This window comes from Enoplosus armatus, chromosome 5 (genome assembly GCF_043641665.1).
Source record: "Enoplosus armatus isolate fEnoArm2 chromosome 5, fEnoArm2.hap1, whole genome shotgun sequence".
Classification (NCBI taxonomy): Eukaryota; Metazoa; Chordata; class Actinopteri; order Centrarchiformes; family Enoplosidae; genus Enoplosus; species Enoplosus armatus.
Genome location: NC_092184.1, coordinates 13,981,563 through 14,007,499, shown reverse-complemented (window position 1 = coordinate 14,007,499; position 25,937 = coordinate 13,981,563). Strand labels below are relative to the sequence as shown.

General features: G+C 40.5%; 2 protein-coding genes across 2 annotated transcripts; one reads left to right on the top strand and one right to left on the bottom strand.

Annotated features, from left to right (window-relative positions):
- Positions 1 to 2,137: 2,137 nt before the first annotated feature.
- Positions 2,138 to 8,767, top strand: ap2s1 (adaptor related protein complex 2 subunit sigma 1). The gene is made up of 5 exons (XM_070905612.1): positions 2,138 to 2,262; positions 2,776 to 2,925; positions 3,428 to 3,541; positions 6,285 to 6,344; positions 7,099 to 8,767. Exons 1-5 carry the CDS (start codon positions 2,260 to 2,262, stop codon positions 7,198 to 7,200), a joined length of 429 nt encoding a protein of 142 aa, XP_070761713.1. The 5' UTR covers positions 2,138 to 2,259; the 3' UTR covers positions 7,201 to 8,767.
- A 2,857-nt stretch (positions 8,768 to 11,624) lies between these two features.
- On the bottom strand, positions 11,625 to 20,216 carry rab4b (RAB4B, member RAS oncogene family). The gene is made up of 8 exons (XM_070905767.1): positions 20,084 to 20,216; positions 16,677 to 16,757; positions 14,720 to 14,834; positions 14,350 to 14,412; positions 12,662 to 12,816; positions 12,423 to 12,518; positions 12,074 to 12,251; positions 11,625 to 11,963 (listed from the first exon to the last, which is right to left on the bottom strand). The coding sequence occupies exons 1-7, from the start codon at positions 20,097 to 20,099 to the stop codon at positions 12,136 to 12,138; spliced, it is 642 nt and encodes a 213-aa protein (XP_070761868.1). The 5' UTR covers positions 20,100 to 20,216; the 3' UTR covers positions 11,625 to 11,963; positions 12,074 to 12,135.
- Between the last annotated feature and the right edge of the window lie 5,721 nt (positions 20,217 to 25,937).

The window sequence follows — 25,937 nt, the reverse complement described above, 5'->3', positions numbered from 1 at the left end:
ATGGTCCATTTGCCCTCTTGGTCCCATGCCTCACACACACCACTTGCTTTCACAACTGATCCCCATTTCCCCCGTACAAACTCAAACATTTGTCATCCTCGAACAGGTTTTAATGTTCCGTGGCTACATAACGGGTAATAAATAAATTTGTTCTGCGTTCACCCGAGGACTCCTACCTAAAACCTTATCGAGCAGCACAGAGGGAAAATATTTAATACCTTTCCTGAGAATATCAGTCATCTCAAAGGTTACTTCTAATTATATGTGTTCTGCCCTGAGTCATCCACTTGGTTGAAGAGTTGCTGAGAAGTTGTCTGTCCTTTGATGATTTCAGCCACTAAATAATGGAACATATAAGCTCCAAAAGTAGATTTCAGAAAGACAATGCAACTACTTCCACACAGTTGGAGAACTGTCTGCAATGTTGTACAAGACAACTGCCTGTACCAACAGCTCAAACAGATGTTTAGCGTCTTGCATTGGGACTGTCTCCTGGAATTCTCCTCGCTCTCCCTGTTAGTCCTTGACCTTCCTCGAACATCCAGTTTTAATCTGGTAATCTAAACTATGTGTGATATGAAAACAAATAGTTTATAGGGCTGTAAAAACTCAATGTATTGACTTAGAAATTCATGTCAAAAGCTTGTCTTTTAGGTTGCAGTCAAAGTAAAAGCTGTTACAATATTCAACCTTCCGGGCAGTTGAATAGCAAAACCAGGACATAAGAAATAATGATTCATAAGTATAGACGTTCTATTAGTCCTATACACACACACACACACACACATATATATATACATATATATATATATATAAAATGCATAAAGAGCACTTTATCTGTGCTCTTTGAGTGTGACCCACCATTCAATACACAGTCAGGCAGGGTTCAAGATGCACTGCCCTCCGTTTGAATAAGTCCACAAGCTTCTGTCCAATCACATTAGTCACTGTGTTCTCAGGAATATTTGCATGACCCCAATCACACAGAGCAAGATTAGCAGGGGTCAAAGTTTCTGTTGAATAATCTGCCTATGTTTTACATCCCTTTCTCCGACCACTGTTTTTTTAACATGGGCTGGGGCTTATCATAAAACTTTTGTTCATTTAACTATTGAATTATGACACGTTAATTTGTGCAGTTTAATTCTCATATAAAGATTACCACATTATTTGTTAATCTGGACACACCAGTATCAAAACACAGCTGCAAAAGAAAAACTCTACATTTATTGTTTACTCCCTGGTTGGTTTTCCCTTTCATTTTATTTCTCCCCCCCATCCCACCTCAACCGTCTCTGTATTTGCATCTGAAACATTTCTGGGTCCCAAGGGCAAGCACATTCCTTCACTCACAGTTGTGCAATCCCTGACAATCACAGTTCCCCCATCCCCCTCTGACTCCCTAAACACCCAGAACGCTCAGAGAGGCAAGCTGTCCAAACTGTCTGGGCAATGTTCTGCGGTGAATTGGCTGCCCAACCAGACCAGTAAACAAACTCTGAGCCCTGACTCTGCAGAAAACAACCACAAATGATGTAACCTCAAGAGTGTGGAAATATACATTGCTACTATTTCATTCTGTACTGTGTATGAAAGTAATTCTGAGGTGTGTCACACATGTGGTAGACGTAACCACACACTCAGACACAATTATGAAGAAGTGGCTAAAATATTATTTATAATATTTTAAAAATAAAGATGGCATATCTTTTACATTTGTTATCACAAAAGTACTCCAGCTTGTTTCATGTAAGAAATCTTGATGACAGGACAACCTATATTCAATTTTATTTAAATAAAACCTTTAGTTTCTTTAAAAACACACGTGATAAGTCTGAGTGAGTGATGTTAAGTGTCACATTTAAATATTTTTTAATGTTTGTCATCCTTATCTATCTTTGTAGTTTGTTTAAATTCATATTTAGTAAACACACACCAAAATCTTCCTGCTTGAGAAAAACCGTAAACGGCCCTTTTGCCTCTCATGTGATCCAAAGTACGACTTCACAATAGACATCAAGTAGGGACGCTGGTTCTTGTAGTGCCATTTTACCTTCCGTGGGTTCTAAATGTGGCGACAAAAACTACATTCCCCACCATGCAACGCAACATAGCGTAGCTTTGCACTTCCTGTTAGCTCGGGGAAGATAGCGGACAAGCGGTCGAAATAATTACTGATGTATTTATGTAAAATCGTAGCATAATTGTTCAGAAACGTGCTATTCTGGAGCATTTGAGGTCCACATTTAGGAGACGACAATGGTAAATATGTCACACATGAACACTGTTCTGTTTTCTTCTCATAATTGCAGCGTTTTACCGCTAGCTTGCTAGCATTTGAGAGTTCGCAGGATAACCTCTTCATTCGGTCAGTAGAAAACGTTAGCTTGTTTAGCTCACTTACCATAGCCGGCTAAGGCCACAAATTTGAAGTCACGATATTTTACCACAGAGACCAACAAATACTGAGCTCAAATAGATGCATGGCAATAATATTGACTTTGTCAAAGGTCTCGCACAATCATGTTGTCAAAATAAATGGGTGTGGTAACGCTAGTTAACGTTACCAGTATTTATCAAGCTACAGATATTTAGATGTTGGTAATATAGATTTTAAGAATATCTAACGTTAAATTACTAGTGACATCCAATAAAGTAACGTTAGATTGTCGTGTTTGATCTATGAATTGTGTGTGTCCCAGTTCACTTAAATACCAAGTATTTCAGTAGGCTTTTTCTGTTGTAATCTCACTTTGGTCTAATTTTATCGCTTAGATCCGCTTCATCCTCATCCAGAACCGAGCAGGGAAGACACGACTGGCCAAATGGTACATGCAGTTTGATGATGATGAGAAACAGAAGTTGATTGAGGAAGTGCATGCTGTGGTAACTGTCAGGGATGCCAAGCACACCAACTTTGTGGAGGTATGGGATTAGTCACTATTATATGTATGCATGCATGGTTCTTTTTTCCTGGGTGGTTCTGTGAAATGCCCCATTATGTTACTTTGTTCTGTTGAACCAGAAGCAGACTTTTCTATATCCTATCAAGGACCGCACTATAATGACCGAAACCACAATGTCCTTAAAAGTCTCTGTCGTGGCTACTTTACAGTAAAATAATTGGGTGACTCATACGTGTCCCACATTACAAGCTTTTTCCACTAGTTACTTAAAGAAATCATAGGTCCGTTTTCTAAGGCAATTTGAAAAAGAAGCATTTCAATCAATGGATGGCATTCTAGAGAAATACACTGTCAAAAGAAACAAAATCCTCATCTGCTGATGTGTTTTCTTGTGCAATTTTTTTGTTAGAAATACACTGTGTTTTTTACCTTAAAGCTGGCAAGCCTAAGTAATAAAGCTGCTGCTGTTGCCATAATATGAGAGACAGTTGTTAAGAGGCTTTGTTGTGTTGTTCTCACAGTTCAGGAACTTCAAGATCATTTACCGGCGTTATGCTGGTCTGTACTTCTGTATTTGTGTGGACGTGACTGATAACAACTTGGCATACCTCGAGGGAATCCACAACTTTGTAGAGGTAACTGACACACACAACACATGATGTATAGACTTAGTAAGTGAACTATGATGATTTACTTCTCATGGTCTGATTGTTTTTAGGAATGTCTGTTAATGATTTCCTTCAAAAATCCCCCCTCTTCTACTGTCTTGCAGCTCCTTAATATCAAACTTGCATTCTTGTGGGAAGTATGGACTGCAGTCAAGTAACATTTAGTGGAAGAAATTAATTGTTTATTATCCAGTACTCAAGTTTATGGGTGATACACCGCATATTAAGAGACATATAAGGTGTTTTCCACGCTAACTGTATGATTTCGCAATAGTATCTAAAATATAACTTGTCTTCAACAGAATATGGATTATCAGATTGTTGCGAGGACAACAAATGAGTCACAGTTTAACCGTTTAGCACGTCTATTTCAGTACAAATTCCAACACACACTACACTGAGTTTCCATAAAACCAAATTCATTTTACATTCTTATGTTCAGGATGTGTCATTATTGGCTTTGATCAGTGTTAGATAATGCCAGGTCAAGTGATGCTGGAAACAAGCCTTCAGCAATAAAATAACAAATTGATCACTAATTATGAAGTGAGTCTGATAGCAACAGACATTGCACAAACCACTGAAATGGCTAATAACAGCATGCTCAACAAGACTGATGTTGCTAATAGCAACGTTACAGTAACTTTTGTAATGTGCAAGCATTTGGGTGAGATAAAGACTTTGCAGTTTCCTGATAATGTCTGTGCCAGCAACTGTATGACTTCCCTCAGCACAGTTGCCTCCTGTCAGGGCTTATGTTGGCCCATAAAGTGCTACGATAGCAAAAACGGCAAACTAAATGCATTTCAATATGCTACTCATCATTTCAGCTGTTGCTTGATAGCAGATCTACCAATAATGTAATCTGATTTTGGGTGGGCTTTTTTTCTGTTTTTCAAGTAGTAGATATTATGTTTTCAAGAGTCTGTTAATCAGCGTATGGCAATAAACAAGGAAGCTAAACAAGAAGCACACAGTGAAGTGAATCATTCAAGCTGCTATCAGAATCAGAATCAGAAACTGTTTATTGCCAAGCAACATACATTACAAGGAATTTGCCGTGGTCTGAAGGTGCTATTGTTTCAATAACAAATATGTAGAATATAAAAGGTAAAATAAGAATAAAAAAAAAAAATAAAAATAAGATAAATAACACAGTGCAGTGACCAGAATAAAGTAAGCATATTAGTGTTTTTGTTATTTGTTATCTTGAATTAAACATTTATAACAACCAAATAAATGACATTTAGATAATGTGACAACGGTCCTGGCCCATATTTTGACCCAGGACATTTTTTATATGGTTTCCTGACTGAACTGAGTCAGGAGGCTAAATATGTTAAATCTGGATAAGTTGGAACGTCGGCGCAGTGTGCTTTTGATGAAATATGAGACTTCCAGTGCTCCATTCAGGAGCTATGTGACCTGGAACGCGGGACACATCAGCCTGTATTGATCACTGCGTCTGTCATAATTTGTCCTTTACTTAGCTGCAGTGTATCATTACTTGCCACCATGTTATACTGCATGTGGGACGTAATATCATCACACTGGCATTTGTGTCTGTAGCAGAGGATTTCAAACACCATAAATCCAAGATAGAAATTTCATACTTACAGAACAGGTTTGCCCTATGGAGCTGTTAGTCTATATTTGTACAACACCCAGATTAACAAACTATGGTGAGACAGAAAAATTGAAGTCCAGAAGTGTAAAATCAATATTTTGGAATAATTCTCTGCCAGGCAGTAGTTGAATGTACTGCTTAACAAAAATCATGCTGCAGTCAGATAGTTGGTGTCATTTTTAAAATGGTGGATATCTCATTTGTAATAGAACTCTATTATAGTGTCATTTGATTTAATCAATGACTTAGTAAGAATAACTTACTATGCTTATTATAAATCTTGATTATGTGAAGGCATTAGGCAGCTCATGTGCGTCTTGTTCTATCACTTAGTTTGCTTAATTGCTGTGTAACAGCTTGTTCTTTTTCTAATCATATTCAGTTATATAGATCAAATAGTATGAACTGAAATTGTGAGCTTAAGCTACAATCTACTGTTTGTTCTAGGCTAAAACAAACAGTCGACCATTTTCTATCCAGAGCTGTCAGGAGTGAAGGTCATTAGATGTAATGTTTGACTATGAAGGAATGCATATAAGTGCAGTCTTAAGTTCTACTCCCTACGCTTGTTGTTGGACATGGCCACATGCTCGAGGGGAAATAACCAATTTGAAATCAATGTTTTTTTAAATTATTCTTTAGTCACTGCACACACGTTAAGATAAACCAAGCTGAACTGCACATCAGCTCACAGCCAGCTTCATGGTGCTCGTTTCAACATTCACTTTAGCAAATTCTTAACAAGGGGTCAGTAATTCTGCCATTGCAAATGACACCGTGTCACTGCATTAAAATGAACTCTTGTGGAAACATGATGAGACGGGAACCACATTAATTTTAATTCGGCGTATTTTAGGTGGATGTCCTTGTAGTTGAAATCAGCCTATTACATGGCTGTTAAGTGGATTCTGCTGCTACTACAGCGTCAGTTTATTTCTGCACAAATACATCACATCAAGACATACAATTACCATACACCTTTATGTCTTCTCAAAGAGTGTCCTCTCTCCTGGCAGCCATCTGATTGAATTAAAGGTTAGAGTTTTTTTTGTTTTTTTTACTGTTACCTCTCTTTCTTTCAAGGTGCTGAATGAGTATTTTCACAACGTGTGCGAGTTGGACCTTGTGTTCAACTTCTACAAGGTAAGGACGTCGCAAGATTATTTTTGCCATGTGAGATTTTAAATGGGTTCATTAACACCTTAATCAGACAAGGAGCAGAGGAGAAAACATTTCTTTCATTACAATGCCATGGCAACTGATATATTCACAGCTTGAGCTTTCATTGTCAGTGAGCTTCATCTATATCATTTTAGGGGGGGTGGATATATATTTTCCATAGAAAAGAAATGCAAAGCAACAAACACCTCTGAACTCCCTCCCCCCACCCGCTGGAGTGATCTCTAATTGTCAAGGTGCTTGAACGTCTGCCTAAATGCATAACTTTAACGAAGCACCACCCACGTGTTACAAACCAGAAATCAACAAATACGAGAAACCGGCAATGAACTCCCAATTTCATTACAACCCCCCTCTCCTTCCCATCCACTGATGTACTGCTGCTCCTAATGCAAAACTGTTTCACAAGCTCTCAGTTCTCTCAGGTGTATGGCAAGGAGAAGTGATTCATCCCATCATGTGTGGTCACTGTTATTTAGTCATCCAGCGGTTATTTTTACATTTTGATGACACAGAGGTGGAGCTCAGTAATGATGACCACAGGCTAGGTGATGACTTGTCATTTTCTATGACAATATTTCCAGGAAAGCCAAACCCTTTCACATGCAGGGAAGAAGATAATGTCACTTTGGTTTCAGTTTCATGTTGTTTGTGGTATTTGTACTCTTTTTTTTTTTTTTGTTGTCCTGAATTGCCTCAATCCTCTAATTTCCTCAAGGTGTACACGGTGGTGGATGAGATGTTCCTGGCCGGAGAGATCAGGGAGACCAGTCAGACTAAGGTCCTCAAGCAGCTCCTCATGCTCCAGTCGCTTGAGTAGAAAACAGACAACCATACTTCCTACCTGCTACTAATCTGCTGCCCTGGCACCTAAACCCAGCCTGTCCATTGTTCCCGTCACTCTGGAAAGGACCCCCTATCATTTTCCTGCCTCTACAGAGCAGACTTCACTCCTTGCAGAACCTCAGGAGGGAGGGGGGGTGTTTAGAAATAGAAATACACAATATTGTTTACAGAAGGATTTATAATATGGAAGTTCAATTAACCTGTTTGTCATAGCAGTCTATATGTATCTGTTGTACTTCTAATGAAGTCACCCAGTATTAAGGCTGCACATTTCAACATGTTAACATTTCATATACCGCCTAAGTTACAATCAACTTTATATACTTTTCCCAAAGCCAGAGGCTGCAGAAATTAGTCATTTCAGTTAGTGACCAGTTAGTCTTTGCATTTGTCTCTGTGCAGTGTGGAAACACTGATGGAGATCCACCAGTGTAACACTGCTCTCCCCTGCCCTCCCCCTCTCCTCCCCCTCTCCTCCCTTCATTAAACTAAACATTCATTGAATGGCACTACTGTAACTAACAAGCACCATGTATAAAGAGAGTCCGCCTGTAATGATCCACGTGCATTGAACCGCCGTGCAGCCATTTCTATGAATCCATGTAAAGACCTTGCCAGTGATGTGATGTTACACTAGTCATGCCTTCTGCTCATTTTACATCTGGATCACAGTATGAGCAAACGACAACTAGAAAGCCCTTTAGAGCAATTGACCCACCACGGCAAGTTCATAATTGAATGGAGTGTACTTAGGGTGAGTACCATTTTGACGGTGTGTTATGGCAACCCGTGCTGTGTCAGACATCCTCACGGCTGATGATGATAAACAGTACAGGTTATGTAAACTGCACTCTGGATGTTGTAATCGTTCTCATTGCATTTAAATGATTGAGATCATTTGATGCAACTCGTAAAATTAAATGATGCTTGTTGGTCACACTTCAAACACTTAAAACACAAACGCACTCAAGACGGAAAAAAGACCTGGACATAAAGTATATTTTACATAAAGCAGTACTGTGAAGTTTGCTTCGTATGGTGTGTACATACAGTGTATCTTGCGTATGTTGAATATTGTGAAATTAACACATTCATTCCAGAAAGAGTGGTTCTTGCTCACTATATGGTCTGAGCAGTATTTACATGTTGAAGATCCATAAATTCCTTTGGTGTCGCATAAAATAATTTGGCTTTTAAATTCCTCCTACAAGCCTCGTGAACTTAAAAAAGAAAATCCACTTTTATTCATCTCCCTTCGCTGGACTTTAATGTTCATGAGATTACTTGTCATACTCATTAATTTTAACCATATCCAGTCACAAAGGTGGTTTCAAATGTTACTGTTGTTGAACTTTTGTATTTTTTTTAAATGATTAGGCATTAGTGAAATATGTACTGCTTCCCCTCTTGTCCACCTGTGTGAGTTTGTTGATGGAAGATGCGTGTTTGTATGTATCACTGTCTCTGATTCAGCTACCCACATCAATACGTCCCATTATATGTAAATAAAATAAACAGATGAAATGATACACAAACGTCAACTGTTTCTGCTTCTAATTGATGATTAATCTTCAATGAAAATTGACATTTTCCAACCGTGATGTTATTGCCCAACATGTATTAAAGTATGTAGCTAATATCCTAAAAATGGAAGTAAGTATTCTCTCTTAACATATCTGTTGGCTTGACAAGTGTCAATGGAAACAGACCATTGACTGAACCTCATGAGATGACCTGTAAGTGCAATAGTCCTTAAATACAGGAACTGGAGATTTTTCTGTCCAATATTTTAGCACCATCTAGTGGTAAAGCATTGGCTCCTCTACAGTAAATTATGCAACATGGTTATGAGGTCATCCTGACAGCCTGCCCGGGATCAATAAATCAGTCAATATATCCACTTCAGCTACATTAAACCACTCTAGCTGTGGCTCCATCGACCCGAGAACATAAATCCAGACAATTGGACACAGGGCATTTACTCTTCATCATGTGAGTCCTCTGATATCCTAACCTCACCCTGGCTGCCTTTGAGAGAAATGATTCGACTGAAGAATGGAAGATGAGGCAAATGAATCATGTACATGGATTCGTTTTGTTAAATTTCAGGGTCTGTTAAGTCAGCTGCCAATAAACCTGATGTGTAATAACTTAACACTGGTGCTCACAGGAGAGGAGGGGAAAAAAAAAAAAGGTTTACCTACATTAAAGATGTGACTTTTAAACAGGAACCTACAGCGGCTCAGAGACAAGACAGATAAACATTAATATCCAGGAGACGGGTGTTAACTGAAAAAACAAGCAAGTTTACTGGGAATTGCATAATCATTACAATCAATGAGCAACACTCACCCTCAATTGACAATAGACAAATCTTATTTACAGCATAGGTTACTTGAGATGTACAGTAGGATTTAGGTTGATTATATAACATTAGTTACTAAGCAACAACTGAGTTGGATTGCATTCATCACATGATTGAATCCAGACTGGATGAAGTCAGAAAATAGTGCTTATCATATGGCTATTTTGCTTATTAGGAACTGTACAATAAATGCATACAGATGAACTGATTGAGCTCTCTCGTTCAACGGTATTCAACAACCGCAACAACTTGTGAATATGAGCGATCACAGTTGCTGTTGACGGCCTCCTGCAGCTCAGGAAGTCAACATCCTTTCATCGCTACCTTCATGTCAACAGTGTGCCATAAACAACTCAAACCTCAGGAGTGTATCACCACTACAGCAGCCTTGCCTCATGACAGCAGCAACAAGGAAATCAAATGAAGAATCTCAGTTGTTATTTAGTAAGAAATGATAACATCTACAATTAAAATCTTTATTACAGTATACTGTTCAAGTAAAATAAAATGTACAATTCTATAGTTTGCAGCATATAAACAAAACATGAAAATTCAAAAGTAAAAGTGCACTTGCAGAAGGAGACAAACTATTACACAATATTTTATGAAAACTACATTTGTCTGACCATCTGTCTCTTGATATCCTATACGATCTCATGTTTACACAACTCACCACCTTTTCCCATAAGTGTGCTGGCTCACTCGAGCTTAAAACACATATGGTTTGTCTGGGAGGACATATGCTAACACTTGAGGAGAAGACATGAGAGATTTTGCAGGCAGTTTGTTTTGATCTCCTCTTGGCTGGATCAGTGTGACCTGCTCTCATTGGTTCAGATAGAAGCAGTGCCTTTGACTCAACAGGAGGGCGGGAGAGGTTTGGGATGTTTTTAAGTTATTAACTCACAACTTCTTTCTCCTCCAGCGGCACCACAAACCATGCTGTCAAGTGTTACATGGAAAGAGGAAACCATGTTTCAAGGGAAATTCCCTGTTTCTCTCTGGGGCAACACAGAGTCTGTTCTGAGGAGAAAACATCTGGGTTGGCTCGGCAAACTCAGTGACATTTTGGAGCTGCTTCTGTGCTTGACAAAGAAAAGTGAAAGCTACTTGGAAGGTTATAAAGCAGAATCCTGACTTTTATCAAGGAGTAGCAGTGTCAAGCCTGTATGAGGGAACTGAGTGGGCAGTATGAAAGTTTCCAAAACATGGCACTGAGGCAAAACTGTGGTTTCCTGTGACGTCCCTTGTACAGTATCTTGCATGAGTTAAAGGGATGTCAGGTGGAGAAAAAGCCCAGCAGGAGAAGTCAAAGACATTGTTAGTTTTCTTAACCTTCCTATGTGATAGGACCAGAGACACTGGACTAAATCTGATAATGCACATCTACAGACTTTAGGAACTTTGGAGTAAAATAAAGAGCAAAATCTCTTTTTTTTGTGCTTTAAACCTGACCCACAGGCTTGTCTATGTGGATGTAGAGTGGAGCCATTGGACCGTTCCCTTTGACAGTTCAGAGACATGGTGACCAGGAACAAATAATATACTGTAGATCCATGATATCAAGTATATTACTAAGGCCAACACTCTGTCATAACAGTGCATTTTAATGCAAAACCAAAAAGTCAATTGACTCAATGCAACACACATCTCAAAGAACTGGGCTCTACATTTGGGCCTGTATGACTTAACTATGACTCACCGATTAGCTGCTTCCATTTGGGATCGGGAAAAGTTACCGGACAACAACTGCAGAAACCTTTACAAACATTTGCATTGTACCTGGTTTTCAATATATCTACAGTAATTCTAAACCAAAATCTGTTCATGTTGACTTCATTTTACTTATAAGAGGACACGTTTAGACTGTTTATCACTATCAATGACAGGCTGAATTTAAAAAGTACAGTTAACTCAAATAATGACAATAAAAAGCTAAATATCGTGTGCCTTTATGAATGTTAAAACTCAAAACCGCCAACCAAACGGATCATGAATCATATCCGTATAGGTTGAACAATGAAATAGCGCGAAATAGTTTACCAATAATAATTTACAAACGATAATGTGCAAACATAGAAAGCATGTAGGAGTTACTAAAACCAGAATGAAAAGCACAGCGATAAAACAACAGTAGGGCAGCCCATACACACAACCCTCGACTCGTCCTTGTCTGGCACGTAACTGAGAAACCACTTTTTAAGAAGAGGACTCCTCTTCTTTATGATCCCAGCATGTTCACACTGAGGGGTTTCCCTACCAAGACGCAGGGGCAAAGGGGTTGCAGTGATCTCCATGACCACTCATCCAGGTGATCCAAGGTGTGTGAGACGGCAGAGAGAAGGGTCCCACACACCAAAAAACACCTGGAGCTGAGAAGTGGGAAGAGAAGGGAGACGAGAAGGTGAGGAGAGTCAGAGAGGTAAAGTCTCTTATTTTAAATTACTACAGTTAAAGCCTGAGTTGACGACATGCCACTGACCTGTAGGGGACGTCCTGTCTGTGTGGGCCTGTGGGCTGAGGTGAGGGTGGGGCCCCCGATCCCTAGCAATTACACTGCTGTTTATTCTGTGTGGTGGTGCCTCTCGGCTGTCGCAGCTGCCTTAATGAAGCATCTCCATACTGGATACCTGAACCCATCCTCTCCGGGTCCAACTCGCCTTTGAAATGAACCATAATGAGAAATGTCAGTGGGTGCAGACATACATACATACAGATCCGCAGGGCTTCATGCATTCAAGCACATAAGCAAAAACGTGCATACGTCTGCATACTCTCACGGCAACGCCCAACTCAGACACACCCCTTTAACAAAGAAATGAGAAATGTACCTGAATCTATCTTGTTGAGGATGGTGCGAGCGCACTTCAGGAAACCTTCCTCGACATTCTCCCCCGTCAGAGCACTAGTCTCCAGGAACATCAGCTCTACATAGGCAAAAGAAAAGCACACATTCAAGATGGAAGAAAAAAGAAACAGTGAAAAAGTGGCATAAATTATGAAAATCAAGCGTACAGAATAACACAGACAAAGACAGAGAGATAGAGATAATGTAAATTTAATCAGTTACCGTTCTCCTGAGCAAAGCGAGACGCTTCCAGGAAGGTCACCTCTCTGTCTGCATCCAGGTCTTTCTTGTTGCCACACAAGATAATAACAATGTTGGGGCTCGCCAGAGTCCGTGCGTCTGTCAGCCAGTTGGTTAGGGCATTATACGTCTCCCGACTGTAAGACAAGACAGGACAGATGGACACATGGTAGAGGCACAATGGCTAGTTTATTGTTGGGGGTAAAGGATCGACCTGTCACATGTTAAGCTCAACTGATTTTCCCTGTCTGCATAGCCTCAAGGGTCCAAGTGACATTCAAATGTTGTCACCTGGACATGTTGGCGAGGACACGCACGAGTGAATGTCCACCTATGCAGACACCGAATGTAGTGTGAACACAACTGCATGCATCTGTTTTGGAGTGTATTTGGGCCTTTAAAGTACACCTTATATAAACACATAAAATCAGGTTATTTCAATACAAGGACAAAATACTATCTAAGTACCAGTATCAGATGTATCACATGGACTACTACAGTAACTAAAAAGTATGACTTCTGAAAGGTTAAAACAGAAAACTAGTCTGTTTCACTCCTCAGCTCACTGGACTAGATTCATTATTATATAGAGAAGTCTGTTGGGCTGAGACGATAGTCATAGAAACTTTTGTGGAAACTTATTTGGGTTGAAGCCACCGGTCACCATGGAGACCGGACCCTGGTGTCCATGGTAACATGAGGCCAGGGAGGTGAGCAGAAGGGTGTGGGTCAGCAGAATGATGTGTAACAGCTGCTTTCACAAACAGCCAAAGAACGACGTCACTCCTCATCCATATGCTGCAATCTGATTCACACACTCACTCTGAAAGAGCTACTCTCCTGTCTATCTTCCTGCTAACCCTTTCACCTGTGAGAAGTGATAAATGTCTCCATCTCCCATTCACTGTCTTGTTTTCCGTCTCCTCCGTCTAATGCCCACCCCCCACCCCCCCCCCCCGCAGTTTTCTCGCTCCACTCTCCCTGTTTTTTCCTCAGATGACACTTTCTGTGATGGACTTCTGCTTGCATGCTGCTGCTGCCTGCCAGAGGATGCCTCTATTTTACAGCTCCTGCCACTCTGCACTCCGCCGCTCCCTCCACAAAAGCCCATACATTCTTACAAACACAAACTGTATTACATTCCTGTCTCTCTGCATTACTGCATTCACTCCATCTTGATTTCCCTCTATGGTAACCCACAGCTTATAAATATACAGGCCTGTGAGTATTCATATCTCACAGTGCATAGTCATTAAATTGCACTATTTCTAGAAGTGATATGGACACACTTTAGCTTTTTTTTATACCACACAGACTGAAAACAACAATATGGGTGCTCATAAAAATAAAGGGAAATACAATTTACAGTTAAGCTTCATGGGTCACTAATTTTCAATTTCAAGTCCAGATTCAATTTCAACAATTCACTCCTGTGGATGTCTGGCAGTATTGTGTTTTGTGCATATTTTTGGTTGCTTTTAATGATTATTTGTCATTTAATTTCAAAAAATCTCTGGGAGATGTCCTGCACTGGAAGGGAAATGTAAGTAATGTGCTTATATGTGTCGACATCCCACAATATGGAGATCATTTCTAAATGTTCATTCTGTTATGCAAAAGGCATTATTTGTAGAAAGATAGAGGGACAATAAGTGCAGCAATTGTTTTACCTGGTAATATCATAGACGAGGAGCGCTCCAGCTGCTCCTCTGTAGTAGCTGCGAGTAACAGAACTGTGGAAAGAAGGCAGAAATCTTAAAATAATGCATTCACAAAATCAGTATCAGCTGGTGAAATTAGGCTGGGGAAGGTGAGTGAGAAACGGTCCCTAGCTTTTAGCTATTATCATCAGTCAGGCACGTAATTACTCCAATGGAGCTGCTCAGAGGTATGAGACTGGCATCGCCACAACAACACTGTGGTTAACTGTTTGAAGCTGGATGTTGCCCAAAGACAGCATGTGTGCTCAGTAATTCAAGTTAACTTCTAATTTCTAAAAAGTTTGCCAAACCCATAGCAGGAAATATTGTAGGCCGTTACCGGAATCGCTCCTGGCCAGCAGTGTCCCAAATCTGCAGTTTGACCGTCTTTCCACCAACGTTGACCACTCTGGAACCAAACTCCACGCCGATGGTGTGGTTGGAGTCCTGTTTAACTGCAACAGGAATGCAGAGAGAAGACAGTGAAGAAGGAGAGAACGTGAGGTAACAACTAACCTCAGCACAGTTCTTGTCGTGACGCCATTTTTTCCTGGCAAAATGATGATAAAGAGAAGCCTTTCCATTAAACCAACTGGAATCTTACCTCTAATCTATAAAATGTTGCTGTGTTGTTTAAAAGGCCTAAACTCTTATCTTCAAACAGCCCATATCCACATTAGAGACTAGAGGGAGTCTAGGTGAGATTAACACTGTCAGCCTGCCCTCCCTTTCTCTCTCCAGTGACAGCACAGGAACCTAACACGTCTTCAATCAAATTAATACAAGCATGTGTGTGAATGTGTGTATGTGTCTGAGTTTTCTCGTGTTTTTACATTACTCACAAAAGAAAAACTGTGTTTTTTTAGACCAGCACTAGCAAATGATCACTCTACTCATTTTAATTCCATACACTAGCAAAGGTAAAAAACAAACTTACTTGCTAGCTTACTTTTCAACATCTTCACAGTTTTGAAGTTTAATGGATAGTAGTGGATGTACTGAATTACAGATTTATTAGGGACACAATGTAATGCAATCCAACTGCCCTGCAATAAATCCTGACTTTGTGAAGCTTATGATCAGTTTAGTTAATACTGTCAGAGAGGTGTAGATTTAACAATTTGGAAGCCATATCTAGTTGGAGTGTGTTACTGGACACTATACAAAAGGAATTCTATTGTAATTGTCATTAACCATAAAAAAGTACAGCTGAGGAAAAAGAGTTTTTCAGGGTACACCCACCCACCCAAAATGCCAGAGATGTGATTTAATCTGAGCAGTCCGCCTCTGTGTCTCCCTGTTGTACCGTTAACTTGTGTGATAGTTCTGAAGTTCATTTAGGTCCTTTGGTGTGTGTAAAATAATCTTCAATCGTATGAGGAACTAGTTTGGTGGTTTCAGGATCTGGGCAGTAGGTTTACTTTGTTTATTATTTTCATATATTACCTCGGCACCACAAGAGGCTAATTTGACTGTCAAGTTGGACACTAGCTCTTATCGGTGGCTGCTTGAGTGTGTTTTATTTTGACAGGTAAGAGTAGTGCAGCCAGGTAGACTTGCTTTCATTTTGTTTCTTTCAGCTGTTGTCAGCTGTAGTGAGTCAGCGGGGATCTGTGTGGGTAGGAAGCGTGTTTTTGTTTTGTTTCATGATTTGGCGCCACACGCAGCCATTCCCTTTTGTTCCTCGCCTCGCTTAACTCCCTTTCTGTTAGTTGTTTGGTATTTAACTGTTGAGCAGAAACCTTGTAACTTTGTAACTTAATTATTTTCGGTACACTAAACAATAAATGGCAGTGCTCGGCAGTATGTTGCTTCCCTTAAGCCTAGACACCTGCAGGGTTGTAACAACCCCAATAAAAAAATACTATAAGTGCATGAGTTCATAAAAAAATTGGAATAGATTGGAATATAATATCTGAGTTTGGCTTCAAATAAAGTGCATATTGCATATTGCTGCTCTACAAGAACAGTGGTGTCATGTGTTATAAGTTTGCTGGCTCAATAATTACCTACTGTGAATGTTAACAGGAATCTGGACTGACACATAATTCATTCAGTCGTTTCAGTTTGATTCCACATGGAAGTCAACAAATAACTTTCTCAGAACGAACTCGTTGAAAGATTCAGCAGAGTAAGAGGGTTATTTGATGTGTGGCATTAAAAACAACTCATGAAATCAACAGCACTAATTTCATGACCATGTCAATTTCTCTGTGTGTCTGTGTAAAAATACAATTATGTATTCACTCTTCTGCAAACCTGATGTGACTAATGGGCTTTAATGAGGGAAGACTTACACTTGTTCTCGATGAATTGGTGGAGGAGGCAGGATTTCCCCGTCCCAGCACTGCCAATCACCAGGAACTTAAACAGGAAGTCTGAAAGCAGAGGAGAGGAGGTAGAGATCAATGCAACACTGACGTCAGGGGACAATCTGAACCTGCTGCTCTTTGCACTTCCATCCTCAGAGACAATCCTTAGATTTCCTCTTAATCCCAGTGAGCTTCTACTTTCACAGTATCCAACAACCCCAAATTAGCCTACGAATCACGAGGCCTCACATGTAATCAGTATAACCTGCTACTTATGATTCTAATTTAATATGCTTGTTTGTCTGAGGTGGAAAATGACACGAACACTTAATAACACATTACAGCAAAGCCAAAGCTTTAGACTTATTGAACATGGCTTAGGTTAACTGAGTTGCACAGGGATTGAATGACCACGGCCAGCTGGTTGCACAGATGTTGTTGCTGTTGTTGTTGTGGAGAGTGGGCCCTTGCTCTGGAGAGCACAACCCAACACACGCAGATGAGCCCAAATGACGCGGGGCCCCTGACATGCGAGGCCATCTACAGTACAGACAGCCTTTGTGTGCTGTGACCAAAGATAGTGCAGGGGGCATTTACATACGTAGGCTGTGCTGCAGTTCTGACTAGATCCGTGAGACACCAAACCATGTGATGAATGAGGAGGTGAAAAGTGTGTGAGAATCATATGTGAGTCTGTGTTTGTGAGTAATGTATAGAGAGGTAGTAGAAGAAAGAACAGGAAACCTGAGAGTGATGGTGTGTTGATGATTGCAAACTACACCTTTCCTCCTGAGAGCCTGCTTCAGTTGAAATTTTAAGACAGTGTGCAATTTTGGTTTAAGCTTAAGCGCTGGCTCTGCAGGCAGAAGTGCTGGCCTGGCAAATGATTAGTGACTACTGTTGAGATAACCAGCCAGGTGAACATCCTGTGAGTATTCAGCTCCACACAAGGTCAACAGAATCAGTAAAAAAAAAAAAAAGGGGAAAAAAAAGGAGCGGATGAGATTTTTATTTTCCATGTGACATTTAAACTTATTATGATAGTGTTCTTGGAGCCACCTTCATAGGCCGACACACACCACCGCCTGCTCAGTTTATGGTGCACCTTTGTTTGTTGAAGCGGGTGTTTTCTCAGGCAACACAAGCTAGAGGTCAAATTGAGGGTAACAGAACTGCTACAGCAAAGCCAATGGGCCTACAAGCACTTACAGTTTTATTCTGCCACAGCAGTCAACGTTACAACTCAACCACACGTTGTCACCGGTCGTGACAGCCGCACTGACAGAATCAAAAGCTAACAGCTCTGTTTTAAAAGCTTGCCTCAGCTTTTCAGCATCTTCCCAGACATCACATATTCCCATGCGAGATCTGCATACAACAATCAAGCTGTCAATATGTCAAAGCAATGGGGAGAGAGGAATGCAGCATTGAACCTCTCAACAGCAGCCTTTCAGGCTATTGCATTCTTTACACATCAATATTAAACAGCCCAAGGGAACAGACTAACACTGTTATCTCCATTCACTTACACTGTGACAACACTTAACACACTCAGGCCCAGATCTACCTACAGTTTATGTCTGATGTGTCCTAAGATCTACTGACAAAGTGCGCAGGGCATTTGCACTTGAAGTTACATGAGATGTTTGCCTCACTGCATGTGCATCTGTGTACTCCAAGACAGACGGAAAACATGGAAACTGGAGAGTTTAGATGAAATTTCACTAGTTATAAAATATCATGTGCAACAATGGCCAAAATCAATGCCAAACAACACAAGTGTCCGGGGTTTTTTTCAAATACAGGATGTACATTTTTCACTACTTTCTGACATTTATAGACTAGGCAATTCATCCACAACGTTGTTGAAGGATTAATCAATAATGAAAACTAATGAAAATAAATAATTTTCAATCGTTAGTTTCAGCTTCAGTATCTATTCACATATTGCATACATGGAGCAATATGGCCTATAGAAACAGGTTAGTTCAGTTGTCCATTAACACCAAACAAATAGTCCAATAACACCGAACAAAGTGTAAATATTATATTTGTTTTAGAATTACTCTAGAAAATTGCTCCATGTACATTTTAAAAACTCCCAGATCATAATATTTTCTATTATCTTATATAATCCACATTCTGTAACCATACAAGATAAACTAATTAAAGAGTCCCATACTGACCAAAGACCAAATGAATTAAACATTTTATGAATTCCATCTGGGACCTTTCAACCTGGTCATGTACTTATTTGTATTCATAATACTTTTTGCCAGTTCGACCACTGGCCCTCCAGGAGAGGAGGCAGCACAGGAGACAGACAGAAATCAATAAAAGGCTATTACAGCTACCATTAGCGCTGGCACTTTGACATAAATGCTGCCCACTGGGATTAAGTTTCATACAAGGAATGAGGGAGACAGGGTACAAGTAGAAACAGATAGAGAGAGAGAGAGCGTGTGTGTGTGTGGGAGTGAGAGAGAGAGAGCGTGTGTGTGTGAGGGAGTGCAACAGGAGAGGATGCTGGTGCGCCATTTCAAAACAACTGGGTCTACTGTGTCAGGCCCATTGTGCAACTGATACTATCAGGCAGAGTCATGTTAAAGGAACTCATGCAGAATAGTAATAACTTTCCGTCAGTAGTATTGGTAGTCGGCCATAATGTCAATGCTCACAGGCAGGTGCAACCATGTCGTCTGTCAGCATTAACTAGTAATGTAGATTGTCTGTAGTACAGACAGAAGGGAAGCTGGGTTTCAGGATGGGAACAGATGTGGTAGAGACCACTGGCACAGCTGAAAGCTGCTGCTCTACAGGTAACCGATGGGTGAAAAGCCACAGCTATCTTACTTCCTCATATAGGCCTAGTAGCTAATAGCTACCTCTTAAGTTAAAATACACAGCACCTGGGACTGAATGCAACATTTTCGCAGCTTGCAAGGTCACCCAATCTGCTTGAACTCCTAGCTCAGGTTACCTTCGTGTCTGCAAACACACTCTTCATGTTTCGACATGCTACTGTAGCTTTGAGTCTCAAGTTTGGGCAACTTTTTACCTGGAAATGTATCACCATCTGTTTGCTGATGTTACTAAACCGTTTAAGGAAGCAATGTACTCCGCCTTCGTTGGACAGAGGTGTCAGTTCATACAGACGAAGCATTTAAACTATACCAGCTCCTTTGAATGAAATATCAACAGCAAACGTTAGTTATCACTATTAAAATCCGTATACATGATGAGGTGGCAGCTAATCTAAGCTAACCATGTAGCTAGCTAACTAGCAACGTTGCTAAGAGCCAGGCTGTCACATCACACCACAGAGCAGTGTGTATGTAACGTTAACAGCTAGCAAGCATGAAATTACGGTCTGCCGCCCCGCACAAACATACCGTATGTCTCAGACATGTTGACCCTCGCTGTGTGAAGGACTCAATCGGGCTTTTTTACTGTTCTCTTGATATTGTGACAGCTGTGTGCTCGCTGGGTTCACACCTCTAAAGGGTGTTTATCTACGATGCTAGATGTTTCCTTGATCCCTTCCTAGCTTTTTTTGCTCGACCACAACCAAACAAGGCAGCTGCGTGCTACGTCATTCGTCGTCTAGTGTTGCCTTCTGGTGTTGTTGGTCATGTAGGAATTTTGAACATAACAATCAGGACCAACACGACAAAGTGGTCGAAAATAAATTGGGTTTACTTCGGAGAAACAGACATTTGATGAACTGTAGTTTGTACATGCCTCGTGTTTTGACTGTATGTCGGAAAATCCCGTTAATACCCCATATATAAAATAGAAAAATCTATAAATTGGATAATTTATAATTTAATTCGAACTTGTATTCTTCAGCTTGTCAAAAAATAATTTTAGATTAAAGGATACAAAAAGGCTATTGTACTATAGTATTTGTTTTTTCGTTAATTCACTTAAATCCGCGACTATTTCAATGCTGAGAAGCAAGGGAGGCAGCATTAGATAAGTCACCAGTCTCACCTCCATTGCCTAATTACATGAATTTCTGATTGTCAATCAAAGCAGTTTTTTTTTCTCAGAAAATGCTAGTCTAGTCAGAATTATTCAGTTATTTATATTATAGACCAAAATTAAACATCATTGATACTGTGTTTCTGTAGTTATACATCTCTGTAGGTGCAACAGCAAGCCACAAGGTGGCAGGCAAAGATTAAGGGACTTGAGTACTGAATTTTCTAAAGACAGCAAAGGGTAGTCTAACCTGGTTAGATACTATAGCCTAACTAACTAAATATGACATTTTTGGGTAATTTGTACTTATTTAAAAATAAATTTCTAAATTTCTCTTTCAAATATTACTATGTTGCACTGTTGTATGATACGTGTTGCCCATCAGCGCATAAACATGTAGTGTCAAAATCTGTGGTAAAGGGAGTTATGCATAAATGTGGAGTCTTTGGAAAGCAGATAACTACTTTCCCCTGGAAATAATTGCTCAAAGTCTTTTGAGGTTTTTAGAGGAGTGAGGAATGTCTGTTTTCTTACTCTTTGCTTATTCATTCATCACCTTTCCATACCTGCATACATACATACACACACACTCTTACACAGAGCCCAGGGCGTGGAGTGCAGGGCCGCCCAAGGGCAACAGGTGATAAATTACAGAGCCTTCCACTCTGCTACTATCTCTCCTAGTTCCTCCCTGCCTTTGTTCTGCTTTGGCAGATCCACTCATCCTCCCCAGCCTTGTTAAAAGCTCTTTTCACTAAGATTAAAGACACAAGGAAACACAAGGCTCAGCGTCGTGTGGGGGCACGGATGTTTTCCTAAGGTGGGCTATGAGAAAGGCTGGCCTCAAAGGTGTGCAGCAGGCAGAAAGAAAAGAGGGATGTTTTCACTTCCGTTCAGTGCTCTGCTTACCTGTGAGGGTCTCTCAATGCTCACTGTGTTTTTGTCTCTCTCGTCCTCTTTCTTGTCCTCTCGTCCATTGCAGGTGTCGTCATCAGTGGAGATATTTGTTTGGACCGCAGGGCAAACAAGGTGCTTGCGTGTGTCTGTGTGTGGGTTGTTTGGGGGGTTTTGACCTTGGACTATCCTGTCACTGACAGATCAGAGTAACCCAGAGAGGCCTGCTGGATTCACATGCTTTTAGAAAGACATGTCGAGTAGAAAAGAGCTATGAAGGGAGAAATCAGACCTTTTCATGTCCCATCCAGACAGTTTCAATCCAAGATCAGAATAAATGTGTTCATGATGAGCACATTTGGGGAAGCCCCACATAAACCCAATAACATCTTTAATGTTTACAACAAACAGTGAGTCATCACATCTTGAGACAGGTGAGCTCTGCGGCTGGCGGTCATCACTGTAAGTATAAAGGTGTTTGTCACATCATGAGCATGAGTCATCGGCCATACAGTAAAACAGAGGGATGCCTGACAACCTGCTGTTTTATATACAGACACAAAGGCATTCTATGAAGTAAGGGCTATTAAGACACACGGTGGTGTAAACATAGCCAGGAGGTGTGAAGGCATTAATGAGTTGAAACAAGTACAAGAATTCTGAAAAGGCGGAAAGTATTTACTCGAGCTGACAGAGGTGCTGTGACTGCAGCAGCTGAAGTTAGAAAAATCACAGATTTAAGATCCAACTGTCAAAAACTGAATGAGTCTCCCAGACAGACGGTTATGTGTGTTGGAGTGGAGAGCGAACAGTACAGCTCTGATTCAGACTGAGGGGGTGTATTTATGTGCATACCTGCTCTGCACAGTAGTGCTTATGCAACTGTATGTTTGCACGCCAGGGCATCCTCTTCAGTACTGTACTTCACTCTGCACTAAGTCATTAAAGCCCTACTAGGTCGCCCCACATAAGAGCAGAAACCCCAGGCTATTTGAATTAGTGTAAGTACAGGTAGTGGGAGCCACACGTTAACAAAGCGGCACTGCAGTCTTTGAAATGAGTGGCAGGAATAAGAGAGCATCTCTTAAAGTCATACTGAGGGTTACAGATAAAAGAGAAAGATCTGGCATATCAAGTTCCTTTTAGCTATTCATAGTTCATGTCTCTTTCATAGTTCCATTATCAAGAGAGACGTAATGCTGTGGATCCCCTCCAGTCAGCTATAAATAGACTGCATACTTCTGTGCTGCATTTTATCTATGAAAATAAGACCATGATGGGATGGCTATCTTGTCATGGCCACATCATACTGACAATATAGTTTCATTGTGTTATTTATTCACCATACATCCATTAGCTATCCACGCTTATCCTTGAGCAGGGAGGCTGAAGCCAGTCCCAGCTGATATTGCATTATGCCTTTTATTTAACATTTTATTTTATTTGAATGTCAGATTAGCTTTTTAATATTTTTCTATACAGATTAAACACCCCTATTTTTTTCTACGCCTTGTTAATAAAAGGGAACAGATTTGAAACATTTTTCAAAAATGTTGCCAGACTTGAGACAGCTACAAAATCAAGTTCACACATGTATCAGGATTCAAGGTTTTTCTCAAAAAGACTGCATTTTGTTGAGGAGTTCAATTCTTGGTTTAGTGTGGAAGCCTATCGCATGTGTTCATAGAAGTCTATCATTTGCCCCATAAAAAAAGTCATTGTGACATGAAGGTTACATGCTACAAGCCAACTTCCTTTAAAGCCACAGCAGACAGGCTGTTGTGGAGAGATGATAAAATAGGTCGAAGGCACCGCAACCTACCCAGAGACCCACAGATCGTTTTCACAGACACCCTCGTTTTCACTTGGCAGAGGAGGATTTTGCTTTTACTAACTACAAGAGTATTTCTGCTGTTTGATTATTATAAGTTATAAAACATAAATTCATTTAATACTGAACACAACTACAGACTCAATTGAAGATTAAGGGAAGCATTAAGCCTATCTTCTAATCCACTTATTGTAAATTCACTCTGTAGGTGGCCACGAAGGGGTATTGAAGTGAGACCAAGTTCCAAAGGAACAGAAGAATGTCAATGAGTTCAAGGGTCCAAGCAAACCCAAAACAGCAACAACACAGGCTTCTCATAACAACCACAGGTGATGCTAAAGGGTTAAAATCTAATGGAGCAAAGCCCGCGAGCGAGATCAGGCAGGCCATTTGTACCGCTACACTCACACATGGCATACTGCTTGCTGCAACATACATTCAACACAGCCTTTGCAACAAGGCGGCCTCTTTAAGTCGTCTAAGCTCTGCCCACTCTTTTGATGATGAATAGTCTGATCATGTCGCTTCAGAATGGCGTTTTGGAGGTGTAATCGTGTGTTTGTGCTCGTCATATAAGCTGAAAGCAGAGTTTTTCTCTCAGTGACTCTTCCCGGAGCGTTAACTCAGAAGAAAGGACGCCTGATTCACTTCAACAAGTTCTGTTTTTGGGGCTAACATGGATATCATGAGTAGATCTCTGTTCAGTTGGTGTTTGTGTGCTTATATCACTAATTATTGTCATTCCAAATCTCCTCTGAGCTGCTTGTATTCTTGAGAACGGTCAGATGCCAAATATCGACTGCGCATATTCAATATTGCAAATCCATCCCACATGAGCTGGCTCGCTGAACTAAGGATTTACGACCCTTTTTAGTCACACAGAGTTTATCCATCAAAGACATTTGAGACACTCAGTTGCCAGTTTATTTGGTTCACCAAACTAAAACTTACGCAGTCTGATACATTAGCCCTACATTCATGAAGAGTTTTTGTTGAAGCTGTGTATATAGGTTTATTAGAGAAAGAGGTCCTTTAAGTTAGAGACGTAGTCAGAGGTTAAGAGTGTGGACTGTGTCAGTGGAAAGAATCCTGCCGACCTCTCCAGTGGCAGATCACTATCTCAACACCCGGCAGCCTCCTCCATACATCTTCCTCTGTCGGTGCACAAACACCCCTCTTCACCTCCACGCCAACACTTCTGCTCTCCTTCCGCTTTTCACACTGTCACATCACAGCCCGGAGGAGAAAAGGAGGGCAGTTAAATGTTGTTTGGGGTCAGGTGTCGGGAGAAGCAAGAAGGTTTCATGTTGTTGTTTCACTTGGAAGTAAAATGTGTAAAAGAAACATGTAAAACCTACCAACAGCCTACACCTATCCAATTGGTTGTAGGTGTAAAACACATAGTGCCAGTATTCCTGATTAAGCCTTGTCACATACTAAAACAATAGGCCTTTTTTCACAAAGGACATTTTGACATGTCGCTGTAGGAGAAGCACAGTTGTAAATAATAAAATGAATGATGGCTGAATCCCATTTAGCTGCTTTAGTTTCAGGTTCTGGTATTGCTCGTGGCTCACTGCCACACTGCCATGGCTTACTAGGACACTTGAACAGAACAGAGCCATCATTAATGTTATTAGCAACACGTGTGCTTTTCTTATTATGACAAGTCAAAATATGTGCCTATGTTTTGAAAAACTTCCTTAATCTTGGGAAACCAGCCTCTAATGTTCTGTTAATATAGCTCTCATTTATTTCGTTAACCTTTTATTGATAAATCGGTTCACAATCCCTCATGCTAAAACAACTTTCCATGTCAAAATAAGACCTAAAAGTGCGCTGTTGAAGACTTTAGTTGGGCTGAGAGAATGAGAGGGAGGGACAGGGAACAATGAAGAAAACACCCTGAAAGCAGACAATGCAACATTGTCTCTTTCAGCATGTTACTGTTATAGGTTCCTGTTGTTCAGAACGTGCATTCTCCTTAGAGGTTCACTCAAATTTCATCTCACACAAAATGTTATTTTCACATGTTGCATCAGCCAGTTGTGTATAAATGCTTGCTATCATCAGCCAAAGGGTATTGCTGAAATCATAAGGGGAAAAAACATTAGCACATGATATTTTGATCAGCAACGTGCCCTGATGTGTTTCTGTCTTCTTCTTGGCCCCATTAAGATAATCAATCACAGTCTTTTGCCTCGTGTTATGACACATATTGACATATGGAAGGTCTTATCATCTGCTCTCACTGCATTGCTGGATGCAACTTGTTGAGGAATCTCTGCATGATGTCATTCACAATGTGTGGAATTCATACAGATCTGCTGTGAAGATCATCTTGCAGGTCCTCGGGGGTAAAAAGTGAAAGGGTATAGCCAGACGCGCCACATCTCCCCTCTTCTGTAGCTGACTGTCAGTGCTTGTTCTCTTTTCAGCTCCAGTGCTGCAAATAAGAAGAATTCATATTTCTTCATTTATCCGGTATCCTGCAAATGTGATTGTCAGTTCACCTTTCAACACACGCTTATCTGAAA

Excerpts from the sequence above, each read along its gene's own strand:
- rab4b (XM_070905767.1), bottom strand. Across the intron at positions 14,835-16,676 it reads CCAATTCATCGAGAACAAGT|TTAAACAGGACTCCAACCAC; the intron begins GTAAGTCTTCCC and ends TTCCTGTTGCAG. Across the intron at positions 12,252-12,422 it reads CCTCAACAAGATAGATTCAG|GCGAGTTGGACCCGGAGAGG; the intron begins GTACATTTCTCA and ends TTCATTTCAAAG.
- ap2s1 (XM_070905612.1), top strand. Across the intron at positions 2,926-3,427 it reads AGCACACCAACTTTGTGGAG|TTCAGGAACTTCAAGATCAT; the intron begins GTATGGGATTAG and ends TTGTTCTCACAG. Across the intron at positions 3,542-6,284 it reads GAATCCACAACTTTGTAGAG|GTGCTGAATGAGTATTTTCA; the intron begins GTAACTGACACA and ends CTTTCTTTCAAG.